This window comes from Podarcis vaucheri, assembly GCF_965113315.1.
Source record: "Podarcis vaucheri genome assembly, chromosome: 2".
Lineage (NCBI taxonomy): Eukaryota > Metazoa > Chordata > Lepidosauria > Squamata > Lacertidae > Podarcis > Podarcis vaucheri.
In genome coordinates, this window is record NC_138760.1 from 43172361 (window position 1) to 43194503 (window position 22143).

Below are 22143 nucleotides of genomic sequence, written 5' to 3' on the forward strand. Positions count from 1 at the left end.
AACAATATCCAAACTGTGTACGTACCACAAAGCCCCGAATGCTATGTTCTCAATAAGTTATGAAAATATACATGAATTGTGTTTATTTAACACAGAGAAGGATGGAATGGTAAGGGGCAAGGAAAAAGGAACCCAGTGCTTGAATTATGGGAGGGGAGCAGCATCCTATCCCTTTGAAATAATGTTTTTTATTTATTTTCAGGGTACAGAAGACACAGACTCTATCCTTTTAATCAAACCATGTAGCCTTCAGTAGCCTTCTGCAACCAGTAGCTAGAGAATGCATCACATCTGAGCTGTAAGATCTGCTGGCCTTTTTGTAATGTTTCAGTACTGGGGGGATCCCAGAATAAAGATGGGAAAACATAAAAAATAGAAGGTCTAATTCTCCCTTTCCAAACAAAACTTCTTTTGAATTTCCAAACTGGGGGGGGGGGGGGCTGTATGGGTTTTCTTCATAAACATACAAGGCAAAAACTTGCTTGGAAATTGAGTTTTTAATTAGCTCCTAAGGAAACCACATAACCAGCCAGATTTCAGGCGCATGGATAGTTCAATGTTATAGCGCAACTTATTCAGTTGTATTTGATAGTCTATTAGAAAAACAGCTATGAAAGGCCAAACAACAACAACAAGTGCCTCCTGACAATTTTGGTCCAACATCTGGGAGTTGCTGGACCTTTCTTTCTCATGTTATCTTCCTTGGCTAAATTAAAGAGCCCGTTAGTACCCAGCATTATCACTCCACAAGAGTACTTAGCCATTGTAAACACTCTGGCATCATCACTGACTTAGCACTGGGAAATGAGAAAAAAGGAGGAAGCAGCTACACTGCCCCCCCTCACTAAATCACTCTAAGGAGTGATGGGAGCACATCTAGGGAAAGAGGAGGCCACGTGATCATGTCTTTCTTCTACTTAATGCTATTTTTATACTCCCTTCCACTTCACTAATCTCATAATGGCCCAGCACTACAAACACCAGTCCTAGAACATGTCAAATGCAAACTCTTACCCAGCAAGCTTGTATGAAAGTAAGTGCTCAGAAAGGTCAGGTGAGGCCTCATGCGGTGGTATGTACGCCAAATCTCACAGTATTCTCACCATATGGTCACTTCACATCTCCCAGTTACCACACCGCATTTCTTAGCCTATCTTCAACTATGAAAACTTTTTTACAATGTGTATTTTGAAAGCTGCTGGTTTTATTTATATGGGGGGGGAACTAGGCTAAGTTTAAAAATATCTAATTTCATTAATAATTTTAATGCATATTTTATATTTTATATAAACTGCTTAGATGTTTTGATAAATAAGCATTATATAATAAAATGAATAAGTCAGAATAGTGGGCCCACTATTGAAAATTGCAGTAATATGCCAAACTCCGTCTTCTCCCCTCCACAATAATTAATAGTATTTACATACATTGTGACATCATAGTGTTCTGTATTCCATCAGCAGCAGAAGTGAATGATGTTGATGGCAAACATGGCGTATAATGGTGTCCTCATGACATGACACAGGTAATTACTACAAGAGAATATGGTGGAGAGAGAAGGGAGTTCAGTGCATGGCTGCCATTCCATTAGCAGACATACATTGAGAATCACTTCAGTCTAGCTAGGTCTCTTACCATGCAGGTTAGACAACTCTAATGTGCCCAACACAGGGATGCATTTGAAAAGTGTCCAGTTGGTGCAAAATGCTAGATCGAAGTTGGGAGTACATCTACGCTATACCAAATTAATTGGCTTCTGATCTCTTTTAAGGCCCAATTCAAAGTGCTGACCTTTAGAGACCTACATAGTTAAGGACCTGTATACCGAAAAGCCATTGAACTTGCCTGCTTATTTTGTTCTCCGCATTCCACTACCAAGTGAAGTGGTGAGTACGTGGGACAGGGGCTTCTCGGTGGTGGCGCCTTAGCTGTTGAACTCTCTGATGTGGAAGATTCAGCTGGTTCCCTTTCTTGCGCCTCAAGGTTCTAGCTGAAAACATGTTATTGACATGTAATTTACTGAAGGCTGCCGTTCTTGCCTTTTGGTGTTTCTAGTTATTATTTTATATTAATTGTTGTTCTATGATGATGGTTAGCGCGAGGATGCTATTTTAGGGTGGGAAGATGGGATGGAAATGTAGAAAAAATATTATATAAATTACATGCTGCTAAACTCTCCCTGCGTGACACACACAATCTTGGGGCAAAAGGGTCGTCTACATCCAGGGCCCTCTCAGATGATCTTCTTCAACTGTATTTATTTCTTTGTCCCTTTTCTGCTCTTCCGTGGCTCAATTAGTGCCCTCCAATTCTTGCTCTAGAGATTCTTTCCTCTCTTCATCTGTTCTGACCAGTTCTCTTTCCAAATCATCTAAGTTCATAATAATTTTTGCTGCCCCCTCTGCACCTCCTAATCTTTTCATATTGTTCTGTTTTTCATCTAATCTACTTTTAAATCTGCTCTGCAATAAAACCTTAACCTATAGAGGATATTGGATAAGCATTGTTGTATAGGAGCTTCGGAATTAGCAAACCTATTGCAGTATCAGTGTCATCAGTCGGGTAATGGTGGATGGAGTCACAGGGATAATCAGCATCCCTGTGTATTTTTGGCTTATCTAGAGGGATATTGCTTTTATATCTCTTTCCATGATATACCTGATGCTATCTCTTAAATTCAATTAGTTAACCAAACCAGGCATTACTCTTGTTTACGGTACAGGCAAAACCAGATGTGGCTTGTTTCAGATTTCTCTCTTTAGACCTGGGACAACATCTGGGGAAATGCTTCTGTAATTACTCTCTAAGCTAGAAGTCATTACCTCAGTTGATCTATATGAGCTCACAAGATTAGACATTAAGGGGAAATTAGACCAGAGTCGACCACATCAAACAACAACTGAAAGGTTGAGCATCTGTACATGTTTCTCTCCCCTCTGACCACTGATTGCCTCATGATCCAGTCAGCACAGCAATTTCCAAACAATGTGAGACTACGAACTCAACCATATAGCAGCTATTGAGACCAGGAGCCATCAGCTGTGGAAGGAACACAAAATACAGTTTGGGGGAAGAGAATGGGGGGGGGGGACACATAAATGAAATTCGAAGCTGTTATGATCAATCTAACCCAGTATTGAATCCTCTAACATCAGGATCACCAATCTCTTTGGGCAAGTGGGCACATTGGAATTTTGAGGAAAGTGTCACAAAATGGATTCAATGGGGGCATAAAACTGCTGGTGGTGTAGCATAACACAAAATAGCTGCCACACCTGAAAGAACAAAAAAAGAGAAAGAATCACAAAATGGTGTATGTGGTGTGTATGTGAAAACATCTACCGGTATATCAGCCACTGCTGCGCTCACAGAAATAAGCTCTGTGCACTTCTCCTGAATTCAGAATGGAAGGGGCAATGGTGTCCAATTCTGGCTTTCAACTGAATGGAGTTACGTTTAAGAGAGAGTGTTCAATGCAGGACATACTGGGACAGTGGAAGGAATTCATTGTTATACTCTTCTGATTGTTTTGTCAGTGCAAATGAAGCAACCCCCCTTCCCTCCACCAGTGTGCCAGCCTGGGGGTTATCCCAATCCTCCTGAGTCAATTTAAGGGGGCGCAGGGGTACACTCAGAGAGAGAAGGAAGGAAAGCCTCATTACACAAGCAGAAGTCCTTTGTGCAGGGCTTCCACCTATGAAACTCATTAGGTGAATCCCACCTGGTGCCAATAGTAACTGAGCAGGAAAAACAAACAGCGTTCTTTAAATTTAAGGAGACTTTTCCAGATGTCGTGTGCTGGTGACCCTCTTAGTAGAGTCTCTCCAAGGTCTTAGGTGAAGCATTTGCCAGCCCTCCTACCTGAAATCCATTAAGGGTGAAGACAGACGTACAGTACATAATTTTGGTAGTGAGCCTGATGTGGAAGTGCAATTACCTTGCATTTTTAAAAGTCATAGCTATGGTGTTAATTTCAGATTTCTTGGCTGGCACATAGCCCACATAAACTGGACATGTAAATAATCCTGACTCTATGATTCTATATGTCTTCACATTGGGGATGCAGGAACGATTTGTAGCTGTACCAGTTTTCCAGAATCCCTGTTTTGGTCGGCCACTGGAGGGCAGTGAGATGACTGCAAGAAGTGATGCTTCATGCAGGCTTTTTTTTTTGTAGAAAGTCTATTGGTGTTGGCAGCGGGAAGACAATACTGTATAGATGGCAGAGTTCCTTTTCTATCCCGTTTTCTAACGTTCCAACATATCGCCTAAAATTCTGGCAAGACCGAGAACAGAAACTCGGAAGCAGCTGGGCAGAAAGGAGCAGGCCATATTCTTAATGGCTGAGGTCGGAAGGACTACAGATACAGTGGTACCTCAGGTTAAGTACTTAATTCGTTCCGGAGGTCTGTTCTTAACCTGAAACTGTTCTTAACCTGAAGCACCACTTTAGCTAATGGGGCCTCCTGCTGCTGCCGCGCCACCGGAGCATGATTTCTGTTCTCACCCTGAAGCAAAGTTCTTAACCTGAAGCACTATTTCTGGGTTAGCAGAGTCTGTAACCTAAAGCATATGTAACCTGAAGCGTATGTAACCCGAGGTACCACTGTACACTGTACCTGAAGAAGTCTGCATGCACATCAAAGCTCATACCAACACTGTAACAAACTTAGTTGGTCTCTAAGGTGCTACCTGAAGGAAATTTTGTTATTTTGTTTTGACTACGGCAGACCAACACGGCTACCTACCTGTATACAGATACACTATTCCTGTGAACAGCTGTTATTTGTTCCTATGAGAGGAAAGTCCAGCACTGCACTTGGGGGCAATGGTTTAGTGCCACAGTGCCAGACTGCTGACGCAGGCAGAAATTCCACTGAGAGCAACAGCAATTCCTTTCCCATCTGAAGGAATGGGAAATCTGAAGGAAGAGCAACAGCAATTCCTTTCCCATCTGAAGGAAGTTTTGGGCTTGTAGGGTGAGGGGGTAGTTATGTTCCTGGTGCCCCCTCCCAAATCAAGTGCTTGGTTTGGGAGAGAAAGCTGCAATGGAGAAGGTTGGTTCTTTCTCACTGAGCACAGCTTCTGGTTTGAAAGGGGAGCTGTTTTCCTTACTCCTCATAACCTGGAGGCCATGTTTGCTTGAGGGGAAATGGGGTTGGGGGGCAGCAGAGCCCACAATAGATGAAGACTGGAGAAAAGAGGCAGGTAGTTTATGTTGGAGTTCATGGCACAGCAGCAACTAAGATATCATTATCATGCCCCGAGGTATTTGCTCGAGTGTGAACACTCAGCAGCCCACACTCCTTCTTGCATATTCATAACGTGAGCCTGGAATACATGGCTTGCGAATGGTGCTGATAAATGGGGCCAGGCAGCAGAAGAGAGCCATTTTAGGTATGCAGCCAGCCTAACCAGAATAAGCGTTTGGGAAATTATAGATGCAGCAGGAAATGCAAAAGCCGATTTTTGTGTTGTTTACAAAAACAGCTTTGTAATGTCCCAGCCTAATTCTTACTGGGTTTTTTAAAATGTCCTTTTAAATGTGATTCGATGGATTAAAATTGAGGCGCGCTCCATCTAGTGGTTTGTTTTTAAAATGCTATCTCTCTAGTGCCCATGTGAGCATAAGGGAGGGGGGCGGAGTGCGGGGGGGAGAATCAGTCCAAAGGAGCGGGTGGGGGGGGGGAAATCAGGCTGACGAACTACAAATACCAGAAGCTCTCAGGGCAGGGTCGGAAGGCCTCGGAAAGTAGGCCGACCGACCCCGTTAGATAGCAGCAAATTTAACGTTTCTTAATTTGCTTTATTGCATGGTTACCCCTTGTAGATGAGAACAGCATTTTGCAGAATAATATCCCCGAATTTCTCTGCCCGCTTATTCATATTGTGCATCCCCCTCCACCCACCCACCCACCCAGCCGCCCGCCCGGCTTGCTTCGCGTCAGCTCCGCTTGCCTTTTGCCGCAAAGGCTGCTGAGACCCGCATAAGGCTGCAGGCGGAGGGAAGGCGCGCAGCGGCCGCGGCCAGCATTTCAGAGCCATGGAAAAACTGCTGAAATCCGAACTGAAAACCACCGTGCTGAAGGCATTTGGGAGCTCGGGAGGAGGGTGCATAAGCCAAGGGCAGAGCTATGAAACCGACCACGGGCGAGTGTTCGTTAAAATCAACAGCAAGCCTCAGGTTCACGGCGATATCGATAGAGCTCCCTAAATATTAATATATGGCTGCAGTTGGGGATGAGGGGAGACGGGGAGGGGGGCGTAACTTGGCAGCAGACGGTGATTGGCTAGTTAAAAGCTCGTATGTTCGGCGAACTGTGGGGAGAGGTCTGCACTACTGTATTCCTATCTGCGCCACAATCAAACTCGTTCGAAAAGAGTTTCCAACTCTTGACTGCACAGGGGGCGTGATAGGTTTTCCATAGCTGGATCATCGAGTTAATATTTAGAAGATAAATAGCTATGCAGTGATTTTAACGGGTGTGTATGTCTGAAATAAGAACGCAATTGGGGCTGCCCCAAACTTCAAAGCACTTGCCCTAAAAGCCCCATTTTTTTTGCCTCCAGAAATTTGCAGCCAAATGTTGCAGACATTTAGATGAAATTGTAATCTGCATGCCTGTATGGCGGTGGATACCTGCCTCCTCCTTTAACCAGCCTCAGCTCTTTCCGAGCATTTTTTATGGTGCGAATTTTGACGTGGGAAATCAAGCAGAAGAAACATACGTAGATTCGTTTGTCCAAAGTGAGAAACGCCTACTGTATTGTGCTGATTTCCCTGTAGGTGTGCAAATGACTGTGCAGATCTATTCAAAGAGAATGTTCAGGTCAACGTTATGCTGATCAACCAAATTAATTCAAACTGCAGCAAATGTTATCTCACTTTGTACACAAGGCTTTATAATTCTCTCATTGGCCTACTTTCCCCATGTACATTTGTGTGTGTGTGTGTGTGTGTGTGTGTGTGTGTATATATATATATATATATATGCAGGTTTTGGTGTCTTCGGGTGTCTTCCCGTGTAAGAGTCGGGGTGTCTGTGCGACGTTTCGACGAGGTCTCACTCGTCATCTTCAGGCTGGTGCTTTCGGCTTCTTGTTACTGGAACAGAGCAGAGTCTGGTGTTTGAGTTCCTATAAATACTGTTGAGGGGTGTGGTGTATAGCCTCCAACGTTCTGGGCAGAGAGGAAGTTCCTAGATTAGTGTGCCTTTTCTTCTTTTGTTCCTTAATTACTTGAGGGATATCTTGGGTGATTTCATGAGTGATATTCTGAATACCACTGGGTGGGTCATTAAGTGTAGATTAGTTGCTAAAGCTTTCGTGTCTTGACCTCTTGAGCTTGTGAAGAGTTTTTCTGAGAAGATGGCTGTGCTGCATTTAGTTGTGCTCTGGCTTGGCTTCGTGTATAGGGGCGAGCTGTGGTTTTGTGCCTTGTGCCAGCCAGATCTGTGTAGGGATTGCAGGGGGGTGCAGCATCCGGAGGTGCCACTATAGTTTGGCTACTGGATGGAGTCTGTAATATGTCTGTGGAGAGGGTCTGGGTTTGGGTCTGGTGTGGTTGATTGGTGACGGCGTTCTGTGTGCCTCTGGTTCTGGTGTCGGTTTTTGTGGGGAGGGCTAATTTCCAGATGTCTGGCAGGCGGGACGTGTCGTCACGCTTGTTCATGTTGTGAGGGTGTTTCTCTATCTCGATGGCTTCCATGATTATTCTCTTGTGGTGATGTTCCATGTTAAAGAGCAATTTGGAATCTGCAAAATTAATTTCGTGTCCTGTTTCTTTCATGTGTTGGAAAAGAGAGGAAGTTTTTTCTTCTTTTTTGATGGCATTCTTGTGTTCTGCGATACGTGCATTTATTCGTCTGTTTGTTTGTCCAATGTACGTGGCTGGGCAGACTTTGCAGGGTATTTCATAGACCCCTTGGTTTTCCAGCTGGATTTTGTCTTTTGGGTTTCTGAGGATATTGGCTATTTTTTGGTTGGTGCAGAAGGCTGTTTTGATATTGTGTTTATGGAGGATTTTGCTGATTTTGTCTGTAGTGCCCTTGATATAAGGAAGGAGGGCCATGCCATTGTTTTCTTCTGTGTCTTGGTTTTTGGGGGGTGTTTCTTTTTGGATTAGCTTCGTAACCCTGTTTTTCTGGTATCCATTGGCGATTAACACATTTGAGAGATTCTGTAACTCAGTTGTCAAGTGGTCTTTGTCAGCCAGGCGTTTGGTTCTGGAGATGAGAGTCTTGGCTACGGAGTTTATTTGTGCAGGGTGGTGGTGTGATTGTGCATGTAAGTAGCGGTTGGTGTGTGTTTTTTTCCGGTAGATAGTGTGTCCTAGGGAGCCATCGGGTTTTTTGTAGATTAGGACGTCAAGAAAATGCACAACTAAATGCAGCACAGCCATCTTCTCAGAAAAACTCTTCACAAGCTCAAGAGGTCAAGACACGAAAGCTTTAGCAACTAATCTACACTTAATGACCCACCCAGTGGTATTCAGAATATCACTCATGAAATCACCCAAGATATCCCTCAAGTAATTAAGGAACAAAAGAAGAAAAGGCACACTAATCTAGGAACTTCCTCTCTGCCCAGAACGTTGGAGGCTATACACCACACCCCTCAACAGTATTTATAGGAACTCAAACACCAGACTCTGCTCTGTTCCAGTAACAAGAAGCCGAAAGCACCAGCCTGAAGATGACGAGTGAGACCTCGTCGAAACGTCGCACAGACACCCCGACTCTTACACGGGAAGACACCCGAAGACACCAAAACCTGCATTCCTGTACCCGTGAAAATCTACGAAAGCAAAAATATATATATATATATATATATATATATATATATATATATATATATATATATTTTTTTTCTTGGGGGTAGGACAAGCCACAAATCTAAATAACTGATGCACACACAGTCCTAATGCACAGCTAAATAAGTGTTCTCAGTAACGTTATTCTTTCTGACCAGGCTAGGACAATGTTTGAGGGTGAAATGGCAAGCTTAATAGCTATTCAGCAAACCAACACTCTGCGGGTTCCCCAGCCCATCAAAGTGATCGATCTTCCAGGAGGTGGAGCAGCATTTGCCATGGAGTACCTAAAAATGAAGAGTCTCGGCAAGTAAGACAGTGCCACGGCTGTCCCCTTGTTAAAATATTGGCCACTTGGATTTATAGTTCTGCTCTGTTGTCTCTCAGTTCTGAAAAGTGTCTGTTTTACTGTCTTTAAATAACATGTCTCTGGAAGTGAATTTAAGGGAATTAACAAGCGCACATCCACATCGCATTATGGGATGCCTTCAGTGAAGTTATGCCAGCGGGGGACTTCTCTCTTCACTTGCTTCAGCAACATGTATGCTGTATCTTGACAATTATATGCATCTGTCAGAAGTCTGAGAATGTCCATACTATGTTATCTGTCTTATATGGAATGTTTTGGCTAGATTGGCCTCCTGAAGTTTACTGGGCCAACTGCTAGCATTCAGACTTCACAGGACTTTTAAAAATAATAATCTATAAAATGTTAAAGTTTGATCTTGCTATTTGGTCTTGACTGAAGTGTGGATACAGCTATCCAAAGGCCAGCGATGCACAAGTCATAGCTTCGTAAGGCTTTTCTCCCTCAGAAGTTTGCAGCCCTTCCATTTTGGCAATTCAGCTCAAAATTAAAAGTAGATGTAGCACCTAAAACAAAAGTAATGCCTTTCCCATAAGGTTTTGGCTTTGAGTTACTGGAAGAGTGCCATGCAAAGACATTCCGGGTTCTGTTGTTTAGAGAAAGTGATGCTTTAGCTGAGATTCCTGCATTGCAGGGGGTTAGACTAGGGTGACTCTTGGGGTTCCTTCCAACTCTTTGATTCTATACGTTGGTGTGAAATGTTTGGTTTGTATATAAAATCAAGCTGGTTTTGAAATTTCCTGATACATAATATTGGGATATGTTTCTTTGTTCTTCTAGATATTCTGCAAAACTGGGAGAGCAAGTAGCAGATCTTCACCTTTACAACCAAAAACTTGGAGAAAAAATAAAGAAAGAAGAAAACACAGTTGGTAGAGTATAGTTTCTATGTACCAACATAACTTTGTAATAGTATTATTACAAAAGAATTGCAGAAGCAGACTTGAAAGAGAAGTTGCTGAATTGCAACTGAAAACTATGGAGGGACCTGGTCTTAATAGAGATACTGGATTCCTGTCTCATTACATATGCTAATCATCTGCATACTATCCCTTGCTTTTTCCTGTAGGACTAATTGCAGTCTTTAACAGTCGTCCACAGGTTTACCATACCCATTGAGTCAATCACCCAGCTCCTACTACCCTCCTGAGAAAACCCCCACCCCACTCTCCCACTATATATAAGGGTCTGGTGACTTCTGTTTCAGTGTATCTGAAGAAGTGTGCATGCACACGAAAGCTTATACCCAGAACAAACATATATATATATATATATATATATATATATATATATATATATATACTGCGTCAGACCAACATGGCTACCTACCTGAATTTGTAATAGTAGTTCCTACTTTGGTTGGTGACATCCAGAGTAAGTTGGTTGTTGCACTTAAGTGCTTCTTAAATTAGCAGGACTTGCACACAGCTGTTGGTTTTTTTTTCTGGATGAAAATTGAGGTGTTTGTTAGGTACCACGGTGTTAAGAGCAATTTGAACAGCATGCAGCTAATGATAGTGGTACAAATAATTTGCTGCTTAGTTCGAGTTTAAGGTTTTGTCACGTACTACAACGTCAAAAATACTTTTGCAGATATAATGATGATACAAAAAGTAGCCACTTTCTGCATCAAGAGGGATTGGCTGCTTTTACATTTTGCACCCTTGCTTTGATTAGTTTTGTTGTTGTTGAACAGGGAAAGGTGCAGGCCAGACAGAACCTCATCATGTGGATAAGTTTGGATTCCACATTGTCACCTGCTGTGGCTATATAGCTCAGGTAAGCTCCTCCTTTTATTTCTTAAAAAGAAAGAGAAGTTGAAAGGGACCCTTAAAGACAGCTAGATCAGGGGTTAGCAAACTTTTTCAGCCGGTCCACTGTCCCTCAGACCTCATGGGGGGCCGGATTATATTATTTTTGGGGAAAAGAACGAATTCCTATGCCCCACAAATAACCCAGAGATGCATTTTAAATAAAAGCACACATTCTGCTTATGTAAAAACACCAGGCAGACCCCACAAATAACCCATGCATTTTAAATAAAAGGGTACATTCTACTCATGTAAAAACACGCTGATTTCTGGGCCATCTGTGGGCCGAATTTTGAAGGCAATTGGGCCGGATCCGGCCCCCAGGCCTTAGTTTGCCTACTCATGATCTAGACCAACCCCCTGGCATATTTTTGATTTGTAGGTGAATGAATGGCAAAGTGACTGGCCCACTTTCTTCATACGTCACCGTCTCCAAGCCCAAATGGATTTGATTGAAAGAGATTACGGAGACAGAGAAGCAAGGGAATTGTGGTCTCGGTTAAAGGTAGGTGAGAGATGCTAGACTGCCACAATATGAGAGAGAGAGAATGAGAGAGAGAGAGAGAGAGAGAGAAGGCACGGAGGCTAAGCTGGAACAATGCTTGCATCTCTAACTTGCCACCTCACTCTGACAGAATTTTACTATAGATGTGAGGTTTCCTTCCTATCCAGCCTGCTTTCCTTGAGTCCTCTAGATCAGTGTTCCCCAATCTTGGGCCTCCAGCTGTTTTTGGACTACAATTCCCATCATCCTTGACCACTGTTCTTGCTAGCGAGGGATGATGGGAGTTGTAGTCCAAAAACAGCTGGAGGCCCAAGGTTGGGGAACACTGCGCTAGATGACATTGCAAGGGATCATTGCCTTAGGAGAGTGAGAAAAATTCTCAGGGATGACTCACACCCCGGCCATCACCTCTTTAATCATCTACCCTCGGGCAGGAGATATAGAAGTATAATCAGCCGTACCAACAGGCTAAAAAATAGCTTCTATTCGTGGGCTGTTAGGCTGTTGAACGGAAAATAACATAGCAAAATTGACTTGCGAGATGGTGCGTTGTTCGATAAGAGATTGAGTGTTGGGGGGGTGAGGCTTGTTTAATTTAATTGTACACAGGTTGTACAATAACAATAAAGGTATTATTATTATTATTATTATTATTATTTCTCATTCCATTAGGGAGGCTAACAAAAACACATTGATATTTGCTCCCCATTTTCACTAGTGGTGAGAATTCCATGGATTTTCCATTACAAGGTTTTATTTTCTTTCACTGAGCAAGCATAAAGGCCCGTGGGTGTCTTTGCAATATTTGTTGTATATTTGTATATAAAACAAATATTACAAAGACACCCACGGGCCTTTATGCTTGTTCAATGAAAGCAGAGCATGTTGGAAGCAAATAGGCACTCCTGCAGGACGCAGGAAAACTGATGATCCAGTAGTGGATTCTTGAGAGGGATTTCTTGGCCCACTGCAGGCTTCCTCTCAGCTGCTTCTAATTCAGCTAAAAGCAGAGCTGTTGACCTTCTGATTCTAAATTTTTATGCCACATTTTTCTGCCACTGCCCCTAGCTCTGATCAGTGTCACATTCCAAAGTCAGGTGATATATTCCCAAATCATCAAGAAAAATGTCCCGGTCATTACCTATTAGTCCATCAGGCAAAATCATAGTGATAGGCTAAATCATGTTATTCATAACAGCAAAACTTATAGTATATATATAAAATGTAAAAATGATGCTAAAAGCAAGTAAAAAGACACAACATTCAGGACTTCATATATATTCTGATTTATATGTTTTGAGGTCTTATATTTTTCTTATTAAGCAATGTTCTACTTCTTTTCTTTAGACAGTTTTAAAGGTTTTTCATTTATGCTTTTTTACAGCCAAAGATTCCGGAGATGTTTTGTGACCTGGAGATAATTCCTGCACTCCTACATGGGGACCTGTGGGCAGGAAATGTAGCTGAAGATGACTCTGGTCCAATTCTTTTTGACCCTGCTTGTTTCTACGGTCATTCAGAATTTGAACTTGCAATTTCTATGATGTTTGGTGGCTTTAGCAGTTCTTTCTTCTCTGCTTACCACAGCAAAATCCCCAAAGCTCCAGGCTTTGAAAAGCGCAACAAACTTTACCAGCTATTTAACTATATTAACCACTGGAACCATTTTGGGACAGGATACCGAGGCCCCACTCTTAATGTTATGCGAAAGCTTTTAAAGTAACCCTCAAACATGGTCATCCTGAGTAAGTGATCTCCTGTTTGATGTTAGAACAACATCAGCTACAATGTTTTAAAGAGGATGGGAAGTCACCTGAAAGTTACAAAAGGCAAGAGCTAAGGTGACATTTGTACGCCTTTAATTCCTCACAAAATGCTTGCGGTGGTTTGGTATTTTTTGCATTCTCTTAATTGTCAACCAACATATTAATGACCACTTTGATAAGGTAGGAAAACTGTGTGCTGTTTGTTGTTCTAGGGAGTGAACTCTGTAGCAAAGTGTACAAACAGGGTAAATGAGAGTTCCAGAATAGTAGATTTCAAAAACAGTATTTGCCAAAATGCTGTGGAGAAGATCCAGTCTCTGTGCCAGTAGATGTGATGTTATTCTCCTTCCTCTCCTCCCTCCTGCATTCCTTACTCTGCTCAGGAGGGTCCCACAGCTTTATTTTGTGGGGATACAGGGGCAGAAGGAGGGGAGAATGAGGGGAGGGGAGAATGATGGAGTCATTCCGTTTGCACAAATGGAAGACTGTTGGGCAAGTGGGATGTCACAACTGGATATCAACAAAGACTGCAAACCTGAGAGCCCATGTAAACATGTACACCAGGTTGTGTGGATGTAATGACTCCCTTGCTCAAACAGTTTAAAATAAACAACAACAACAACAACAACAACAATAATAATTTATACCCCGCCCATCTGGCAGGGCCTCCCCAGCCCAACAGGATATTAAAAACACAATAAAACATCAAACATTAAAAACTTCCCTAAAGAGGGCTGCCTTCAGATGTCTTCTAAAAGTCAGGTAGTTGTTTATTTCCTTGACATCTGGTGAGAGAGTGTTCCACAGGGCGGGGGCCACTACCAAGAAGGCCCTCGATACATTCGTGATTAAAATAGACAACAAACAAATAATTAAACAGAAAACAGTTAAAACAATAAAATTTCAATTTTAATTCAAGGGAATCCTTGCCTAAACAGGTGTGCTTTCAGGAGCCAGCAGATTGCCAACACTGATTTATAGGCAAGCCAAAGCTTCAGTAGTAGGACCCCTGTATCCCAGCCAATAAAGCACTGCAGCTGTAGTCCTAGTACTATCACACTAATTTCTTTTTCCTTTTTAAAAACCAGTTTAATACGGATAAGGCTGCAGGTTGACAACAGTGATGGGGAACCTACTGTGGCTTTCCAGAGGTGCTGAACTACAGCTTCCATCATCCTTGATCACTAGCTGTGCTGGCTGGGTCTAATGGGAACTGGAATCCAGTATCACCAAACACAGTGGGAGTTACTGCTGAATTAAAAAATGGGATTGATTGCATTACACAGATATACTCATAAATGTTAAAAGGATTGGGTCAATAAATTGCATTCTTTACATACAACTGCAAGTGACTGAAACATGTTAGAAGTATTTCAAGGCGTGCTTATTTTGTTTTAGTGTTAGGGTTGTCTGTCCTGGTTATTGTACAAAATGAAATAATAAAGTAAGTGAGTACAGGCATACCTCAGAGATATTGCTGGTTCGGTTCCAGCCCACCACAATAAAGCGAAAATTGCAATAAAGTGAGTCACTTTTTTGTTTGTTTCCCAGTGCATATAAAAGTTACCTTTTCACTATAGTATAGTCTATTGACCCAGCCCCCCGCCCCCCCATGGCTGCATGTGTGGGAGGGGAGAAACCTGGCTCCAGTCCTAGCCAGCTCCATTATCGTGGCCAGAAGAGGGTTGATGGCAGCAGGGGGCTTCCTTTCTCATCTTTGTAAAGAGCAATACTGTATCTGCGAAGTGCAATAAAGTGAGGTATGCCTGTACTGAAATAAATATTAGGTATTCTTGTTTGGCATGCTTTACATGCTTTACCCATGTTGTGCATTTTCATAGCGCAGGACATGTAGCATTTAGAATTTTAAAGTATTTTTTCCAATTTTGTGATAGTGTGAGAATCATCATTCTGGGTTAAATGGAATGTTTGAGCAATCCTCATTTATGATAGGAAAGTGGAAATTAAACCTGTCAATTGATCAAAGGCTTAGCAAGCTCACTTTTTAAGTATACAGAATTTGAATGAAAATTGCTGTGCTACACTTACTATTTATGTAATATGCAATCCAAATAAAATGTTGTCATTGCACACAGAATTTGTAACTATAATTGCCATCAGCAAATAAGTGAGAGTGGGTTCAACATAGTTGTGAGACTGGAAAAATAATTATGAGCATGTATCCCCTCACCATTGACAATTGCAGACTGGTGCATATTGTCCTGAGTTTCTTGGAGGATAAGCAGGATAAAAAACATGGAAATAGACTCAAATCTGTTTACAGATAAGCATAGGGACCTGCGGGACACCTGATGGCAGTATGGTTTACATTAGTTAAGCACTGTAAAGATCTGAAAGGAGCTACAATTGAGTACCACAAAATGTGATTCTTAGCATTGGTAATGATGCAACGACCCGGTTCTTTAGAGAACAAGTAAATAGATATTTTTGGCCAGACATGGCATGATTTTATTGGTTTTGGAAAAAAGGATGTAACAGACACACACCAATACAGGGATTTTTATTACTGAAACAGTCACACCTGTCCAAACACTGATTTCTTTTTCCCACCTGCTAACCTCAAGAAATTGGACTTTCACGATGCATTGTGATTTCGATGGATTGGAAGACTGAGGTCATTTCCAGATCTGTGGTACATGATGACTGGCAGTTTGTTTGTTTTCCCTTTTCACCGTTGTTTTTGCTGCAAAAGTCAACAACAACAACAACAACAAATTACAATGTCGTTCTACCGCAGGGTCTTCGTTTCCTGCACCCAAACAATTCTTCCAATCTGGCACATTTATATCCTGCACATCTGTTTTAAAAACTCCCAGGGCGGCTCATGCACCTTTTATGCTTTTTATAGACGCCATTATTATTATTATTATTATTATTATTATTATTATTATTATTATTATTATTATTATTTTGCGGTTTATGACCAAAGCACTAGCATCCAAGGAAACGCCTCCTGCACAGCCCAGGGCAAGCAGCACTTCTTCGCCTTGGCGTTTAAAGAAAGGCTTTCCCGCGATGTAGCTCTACCAGGAAAAAAAACACCTACATCCCGTCCCTACCACAGAAAGAAAAAACGCACACAGCCGGGCGCTTTCCTCCTTCCCAGCCAATCCCCTTTCCCCTTCCTCGCCCCTCCTCCCTCTGCTGCCGGGTTCCTCCCCTTCTCACAGCCCAAGCGCGGACGTCCGCCGAGCACTTCTGTCCCGCGCGAGGAGCCGTACCTGGAGAGGCCTCTTCTGAGCGCAGGCGCCAACGACGAAAGGTAAATCCTGCAAGTGGCGAGCTCTTGTGGGAGAGGCGCCGAGCTTGGCTCGGGGCTTTCCGTGGTTCGCAGGAGCCTGGGCAAGGCGAGGGTAGGGCCAGGGCGAGATGGCGAGTCGCCTTGGGAAACGGAGAGAGGCTTTCTCGCGATGAGGTTGCCCGTCTTAGACGCCAGGCCCCGGAGAAGGAGGGCGGTGCGCGGCTCGGCTGCAAATGTTAAAAAACCGCCCTCAGCTTCAGCCTTTCCCCTCAATTAAGGCGGAATTCTCATGCTTTTGAGTTCGTGCGAAATGCTTTGCCCCGCCCCAGCCCTGAAAAACGAATGCATAGTATTAACTCCCTCTCAGTATGGCAACAAAAGCCCTGGTAATAGGTCGGGGGTTAAAGGGAAGGATTCCAGGTTCAGGGGTGTAGCTTCCCCGCTGGGCTTGAACGCAGGCAGGCCTGGTGTAAGCAGCTTCAATCGCTGGATATTTTTAATTGCAAAGGGGCCTCATGCCATGCATACGGCTATACTGCATCAAGGCCTTATTTATATTTTTTAAAACTGAGCTAACCTTTCCATCCCTGTCAGGATAGAAACGTATCCTCTGGAAGCGGATAGGATTTGGAAGAGATGGGAGAAGGGCTCTTGTTAAATTGCGTGTGAAACATGAGATGTATATAGCAAGGGAAGGAAATCCCTATTATACACTGTCCCGTTATTTTTCTATGGGGAAAGAACGGGCACAGGCCAGCACAGATAAATAATTGAGCTTAAGTGTAATTCTCTTATGTGCACTTGGATTGCCACCATCGTGCAAGGCAAATTTGCAGTGTAGTTGTACACAAGTCTACTTGGAAGACTTCCCCATTGAATTCAATGGGTCTTGCTTTCAGGAAGCTCAGTATTAGGGTTGTAACATTAATTGTGAAATTTAACTGTAATGGTAAATGCTGGTTTGCTGTGCCTTTGCCTAGAGAAGAATTTGCCACGAGCTGAAGATGGTTTTAAATGAGATGAATGGAGATGGGCCTGAGCAAGAGGATAGCAGATGCCTGGAGTCTGATGTCATCGCCAAGGGAAACATACTTGAGACCTTTTCAGAGAGTCAGGAAATACAGGAGTTGATTAATTCTCTCAGATCAATGCATGGAGACCTATCATTGAGAGAGACGGCGCTTGAAAAATTTAAAGGTATGAGCTCTTCCTTTTAGTGTGTACAACTGATGATTGGGATTGTTGTCACCAGATCCTACTAAGTGTAATGGTTAAGCATTTGAATTGTGAATTAAGACAACTCTTGTTCACCTTATCCATTAACTCTATAGGCCTACAATCCTCAACACACTTACTAAACAGATAGGTAGCCGTGTTGGTCTGCCATAGTCAAAATAAAAATACTGAAACAGTGTATCTGAAGAAGTGTACATGCACACGAAAGCTCATACCAAGAACTAACTTAGTTGGTCTTTAAGGTGCTACTGGAAGGAATTTTTTTATTTTGACACTTACTAAAGAGTAAGTTCCACTGGATACAATGGAACTTATTCTGAGTAAAAGATTGATCAAGATTGCCTTGTAGGTAGCCATAGGAAAGCAATAGCAATTTACAATATGCAAACAGTAATGCTTATTTGAAGATTTTCAAGTTTTGATAATCTCTTTATTGCTGAAATAAATTGCTGAAGTGGACTGGTTGCTCTCTAAAAATGCCATTGTTACCATTACCTCTGAGCTTTGTTCTAAATAAAACCACAAAGGAAAGTTAGGATACAAGCTTTTGTGATTACAGACATGGTTGCAATAAAACATTTTTGACTGGTCTCGTGGTCTGTTATAGTCATACCTTGGGTTACAGATGCTTCAGGTTGTGTTTTTTTGGGGTTGCGGGCCGCTGAAACCCGGGTTACTTCCGGGTTTTGACTGTTGCGCATGCGTAGAAGCGCTAAATCGCGCTTTGCGCATTCACAGACGCGCCACTGTGGGTTGCAAATGTGCATCCCGCACGGATCACGTTCGCAACCCGAAAGTCCACTGTATTGCAGATGATTGTCTCCTATAACTATAACAGTTGCATTTGGTAGTTCAACATTACTGAATAACAGAACATTTAAATGACTTACTGACCTGCTTCACATGTCACACTGAGCCAAATCATGGCATAGTGCAAATGTGCAAACACTTGAAGAGATCCTAGCCACTTCTCCCACCCAGTTTTGTTGCTGTGCTGACCTGTGCCATGGTTTGGCTTAGCATGTCATTCCAATTCAGACTAGTGGTTTAGCTGTCACCATAGGTTTTATCCAAGAATGAATGCAGGTTCAGATGGCTTAGCTCAACATTGCACAGTAGCAAAGTGGCTGGGTTCTCCTGTCCAGGAGATCACACACTCCTGTGTTCACATTAAACCATGCTGTGATGTGCAAACTAGTCCATTGTGGAAATGCAATAAAAAACAGTGAAGCAATAATATTAGAGCAAAGCGGCCAAATGAGGTTGTTAAATTTCTACAAAAAATGAATATCCTCTAGCACAGTAGTGGGGAACTTCCATCCTGTGGGCCTAATTAGTCCTCTGATTTTGGCTTGTGGGCCATATTGGCAAACCACATCCACCTGGTAGTCACTCAGTGTAAAATGATGTCAGGTGCTGTGATCTGTTAAATCCAATTCAAGCACTTAGTTGGAGGTAAGCCTCTGCTGCCACCTTGTACTCTCAAGGAGCAAGCACATAATAGCTCTAGTATTGGAGATAAGTCTGTGCCTGTTCCTGCAGCCTGAATTTAGTGTTGCCTGATGTCAGGTGATTGTCAGGTGGATGGATTCCCCCCTCCCCCAATGTCTCAGAAGTGGCACCTTGGAGAGTGGGCCACTTCTGGATCCAGTCCTCTGACTGAATCTAGTTCCTCACTTCTGCTATACCAATAACACTTTTAGAAGGTTCAAAAGAGCGCTTCATCAATATTATTATTTATTCATAGATCAAGAACAGGATACAGTCAGAAAATGAGTGTATCTTTTTAGGCATTTTAGTGTATGCTACTGTTTTGATTGGGGACGCGGGTGGCGCTGTGGGTTAAACCACAGAGCCTAGGACTTGCCAATCAGAAGGTCGGCGGTTCGAATCCCCGCGGCGGGTTGAGCTACTATTGCTCGGTCCCTCTTACTGCCAACCTAGCAGTTCGAAAGTACGTCAAAGTGCAAGTAGATAAATAGGTACCGCTCCGGCGGGAAGGTAAATGGTGTTTCCATGCGCTGCTCTGGTTCACCAGAAGCGGCTTAGTCATGCTGGCCACATGACCAGGAAGCTGTACGCCGGCTCCCTCGGCCAATAAAGCGAGATGAGCGCCGCAACCCCAGAGTTGGTCACGACTGGACTGGTCAGGGGTACCTTTACCCAGTGTTTCCCAACCTTTTTTGGGCAAAGGCACACTTGTTTCATGAAAAAAATCTCGAGGCACACCACCATGCCAGATGGGGAAAGGTCACTTTTTACTTATGTAAAAAAAAAAATAAAAAAATAGTAACAGCATAGAAGGTAATGGTTAGGCTAGCATCCCTCTTCCAAATATGCTAGGTTTTTATTTGCAGGGACTGTTCTACATGGGAAAGCATTCAGCACTGTCATTCTCCCATCTGCCATCTGAATTGGTACTATTCTGGGTCAACTTACTCTGCTGCATGTGTAGATGAAAATGGCACCAAGTGTGGGGGAGGGGGCAGAACAGATTTCAGATACAGGATATTAAGCATACACGTACTTCAGATTGAACTGGTTGCTTGCTTTGCAAGTTTTCATTTCCCAAATGACTGCCTTGGCAAGCGCAATACCTACCAGGCTCAACGCCGGTCTCGCGCTGCCGCTTCCCGCGCTCTCAAGGACCCGGGAGGAGGGAGGCGTGAAGGGAATCCTGAAGGCGCGAAAACCTCGCGCATGCGCAGGCCTTCCGCCTGCGACAGCCCAGTAGGCCGGCCGAAGCGAGCGGCGATGGGATGTGGGAGGGAGCTCGCTCGCCGCCTCGCGTGTGCCTATGTGGGGCACGTTACAGCCCCATGACGTCAGCGCCACGCAGGCAGACGGTGAGAGCCCCGCACTGGGCGGCCTCTCCTCGCCACCGCCGCCCCGCCTCTCGCCGCCCGACTCACCCGCCTCCCTCCCACGGCACACCAGGCAACGTCCCGCGGCTTGGGAAACACTGCCTTTACCTTTACTGTTTTGATTATTGTGTTGTTGTTGTTTAGTCGTTTAGTTGTGTCCGACTCTTCGTGACCCCATAGACCAGAGCACGCCAGGCACTTCTGTCTTCCACTGCCTCCCACAGTTTGGTCAAATTCATGCTGGTAGCTTCAAAAACACTGTCCAACCATCTCGTCCTCTGTCGTCCCCTTCTCCTTGTGCCCTCCATCTTTCCCAACATCAGGGTCTTTTCCAGGGAGTCTTCTCTTCTCATGAGGTGGCCAAAGTACTGGAGCCTCAGCTTCACGATCTGTCCTTCCAGTGAGCACTCAGGGCTGATTTCCTTAAGAATGGATAGGTTTGATCTTCTTGCAATCCATGGGACTCTCAAGAGTCTCCTCCAGCACCATAATTCAAAAGCATCAATTCTTTGGCGGTCAGCCTTCTTTATGGTCCAGCTCTCACTTCCATACATCACTACTGGGAAATCCATAGCTTTTACTATATGGACCTTTGTTGGCAAGGTGATGTCTACTTTTTAAGATGCTAGGTTTGTCATTGCTTTTCTCGCAAGAAGCAGGTGTCTTTTAATTTCGTGGCTGCTGTCACCGTTTTGATTATTAGGGTTTTTCCAATATTTAGTTGGCCTTGGACTGCCACCTAGTGATGATTTAGTGTAGCATCATTGAAGTGCATGTATTATGAATGAACAAACAAACAAACAAACTCCTTTACAGGAGAAATTTAAAAACATTTCTATTTACCCAGGCGTTTGGTGGCTGAAGGATACTGGCCATGGCAACTTTGAAATTAGTAACTGTGGGGGTATATAATTGATTTAAAATATTTCTAGATGGCTTTTAAATTGTTTTGAAATGTTTTGAATATGTTGTTATTTTATTTTAAATAGTACAGTGATACCTTGGTTTAAGAACAGTCTGGTTTAAGAATGATTTGGTTTACAAACTCCGCAAAACCAGAAATAGTGTCTTGGTTTGAGAACTTTACCCTGGTCTAAGAACGGAATCTGAATGGTAGAAGGGCACCAGCGGCGGCAGGCCTCATTAGGGAAAGCGCGCCTCAGTTTAAGAATGGTTTTGATTTAAGAACGGACTTCCGGAATGGATTAAGTTCGTGAACCGAGGTACCATAGTATTACTTTAACTTTTTGATGTTTGCCAAACTGGGCTCCTTTAGAAAAGAGGGCAGGGATAGAAATGCAATAAATAATAATAAATGTTGACAAAAACTAATTTTGTCTAATATAAAGATGGAACATATATGGAGGAAATATAAACTGCCATTTGGTGAGTCAGACTATTGATCCATCTAGCTTAATATTGTCTGCACTGACAAGCAATAGCTTTCCATGGTTTCAGGGTGAGAGTCTCTCTCAGCCTTACCTGGAGATGCAGGGGATTGAACTTTGGACCTTCTGTAT

The 22143-nt window shown here is 43.2% G+C and overlaps 2 protein-coding genes across 6 annotated transcripts in view; both read left to right on the top strand.

Moving 5' to 3' along the window:
• Positions 1 to 5773: 5773 nt before the first annotated feature.
• On the top strand, positions 5774 to 15359 carry FN3K (fructosamine 3 kinase). Of its 2 annotated transcripts, none has more exons than XM_082213885.1 (6): positions 5774 to 6184; positions 8971 to 9122; positions 9960 to 10051; positions 10876 to 10958; positions 11373 to 11495; positions 12880 to 15359. In XM_082213885.1, the coding sequence occupies exons 1-6, from the start codon at positions 6044 to 6046 to the stop codon at positions 13216 to 13218; spliced, it is 930 nt and encodes a 309-aa protein (XP_082070011.1). In that variant the 5' UTR covers positions 5774 to 6043; the 3' UTR covers positions 13219 to 15359. The 2 variants fall into 2 exon arrangements, with proteins under 2 accessions (XP_082070011.1, XP_082070012.1); XM_082213886.1 differs by having other exon boundaries at positions 6004 to 6150.
• Positions 15360 to 16441: 1082 nt separating this feature from the next.
• The window catches only part of TBCD (tubulin folding cofactor D), a 125954-nt gene continuing 120252 nt past the window's right edge, over positions 16442 to 22143 (top strand). The window contains exons 1-2 of one of the 4 annotated variants that reach the window (XM_082213799.1): positions 16442 to 16544; positions 17504 to 17720. In XM_082213799.1, the coding sequence (XP_082069925.1) occupies positions 17528 to 17720 (193 nt within the window). In that variant the 5' untranslated portion in view covers positions 16442 to 16544; positions 17504 to 17527. Of the gene's footprint in view, positions 16636 to 17503; positions 17721 to 22143 lie in introns of all 4 variants that reach the window. The other 3 variants (XM_082213802.1, XM_082213801.1, XM_082213800.1) reach the window with 3 other exon arrangements.

What these genes read in the sequence shown, in the direction of transcription:
- FN3K (XM_082213885.1), top strand. Translation starts at nt 6,044, where the DNA reads ATGGAAAAACTGCTGAAATCCGAACTGAAAACCACCGTGCTGAAGGCA. An exon ending in AAAATGAAGAGTCTCGGCAA is followed by an intron (nt 9,123 to 9,959) that starts GTAAGACAGTGC and finishes TTGTTCTTCTAG; the next exon opens with ATATTCTGCAAAACTGGGAG. An exon ending in GAAAGAAGAAAACACAGTTG is followed by an intron (nt 10,052 to 10,875) that starts GTAGAGTATAGT and finishes GTTGTTGAACAG; the next exon opens with GGAAAGGTGCAGGCCAGACA.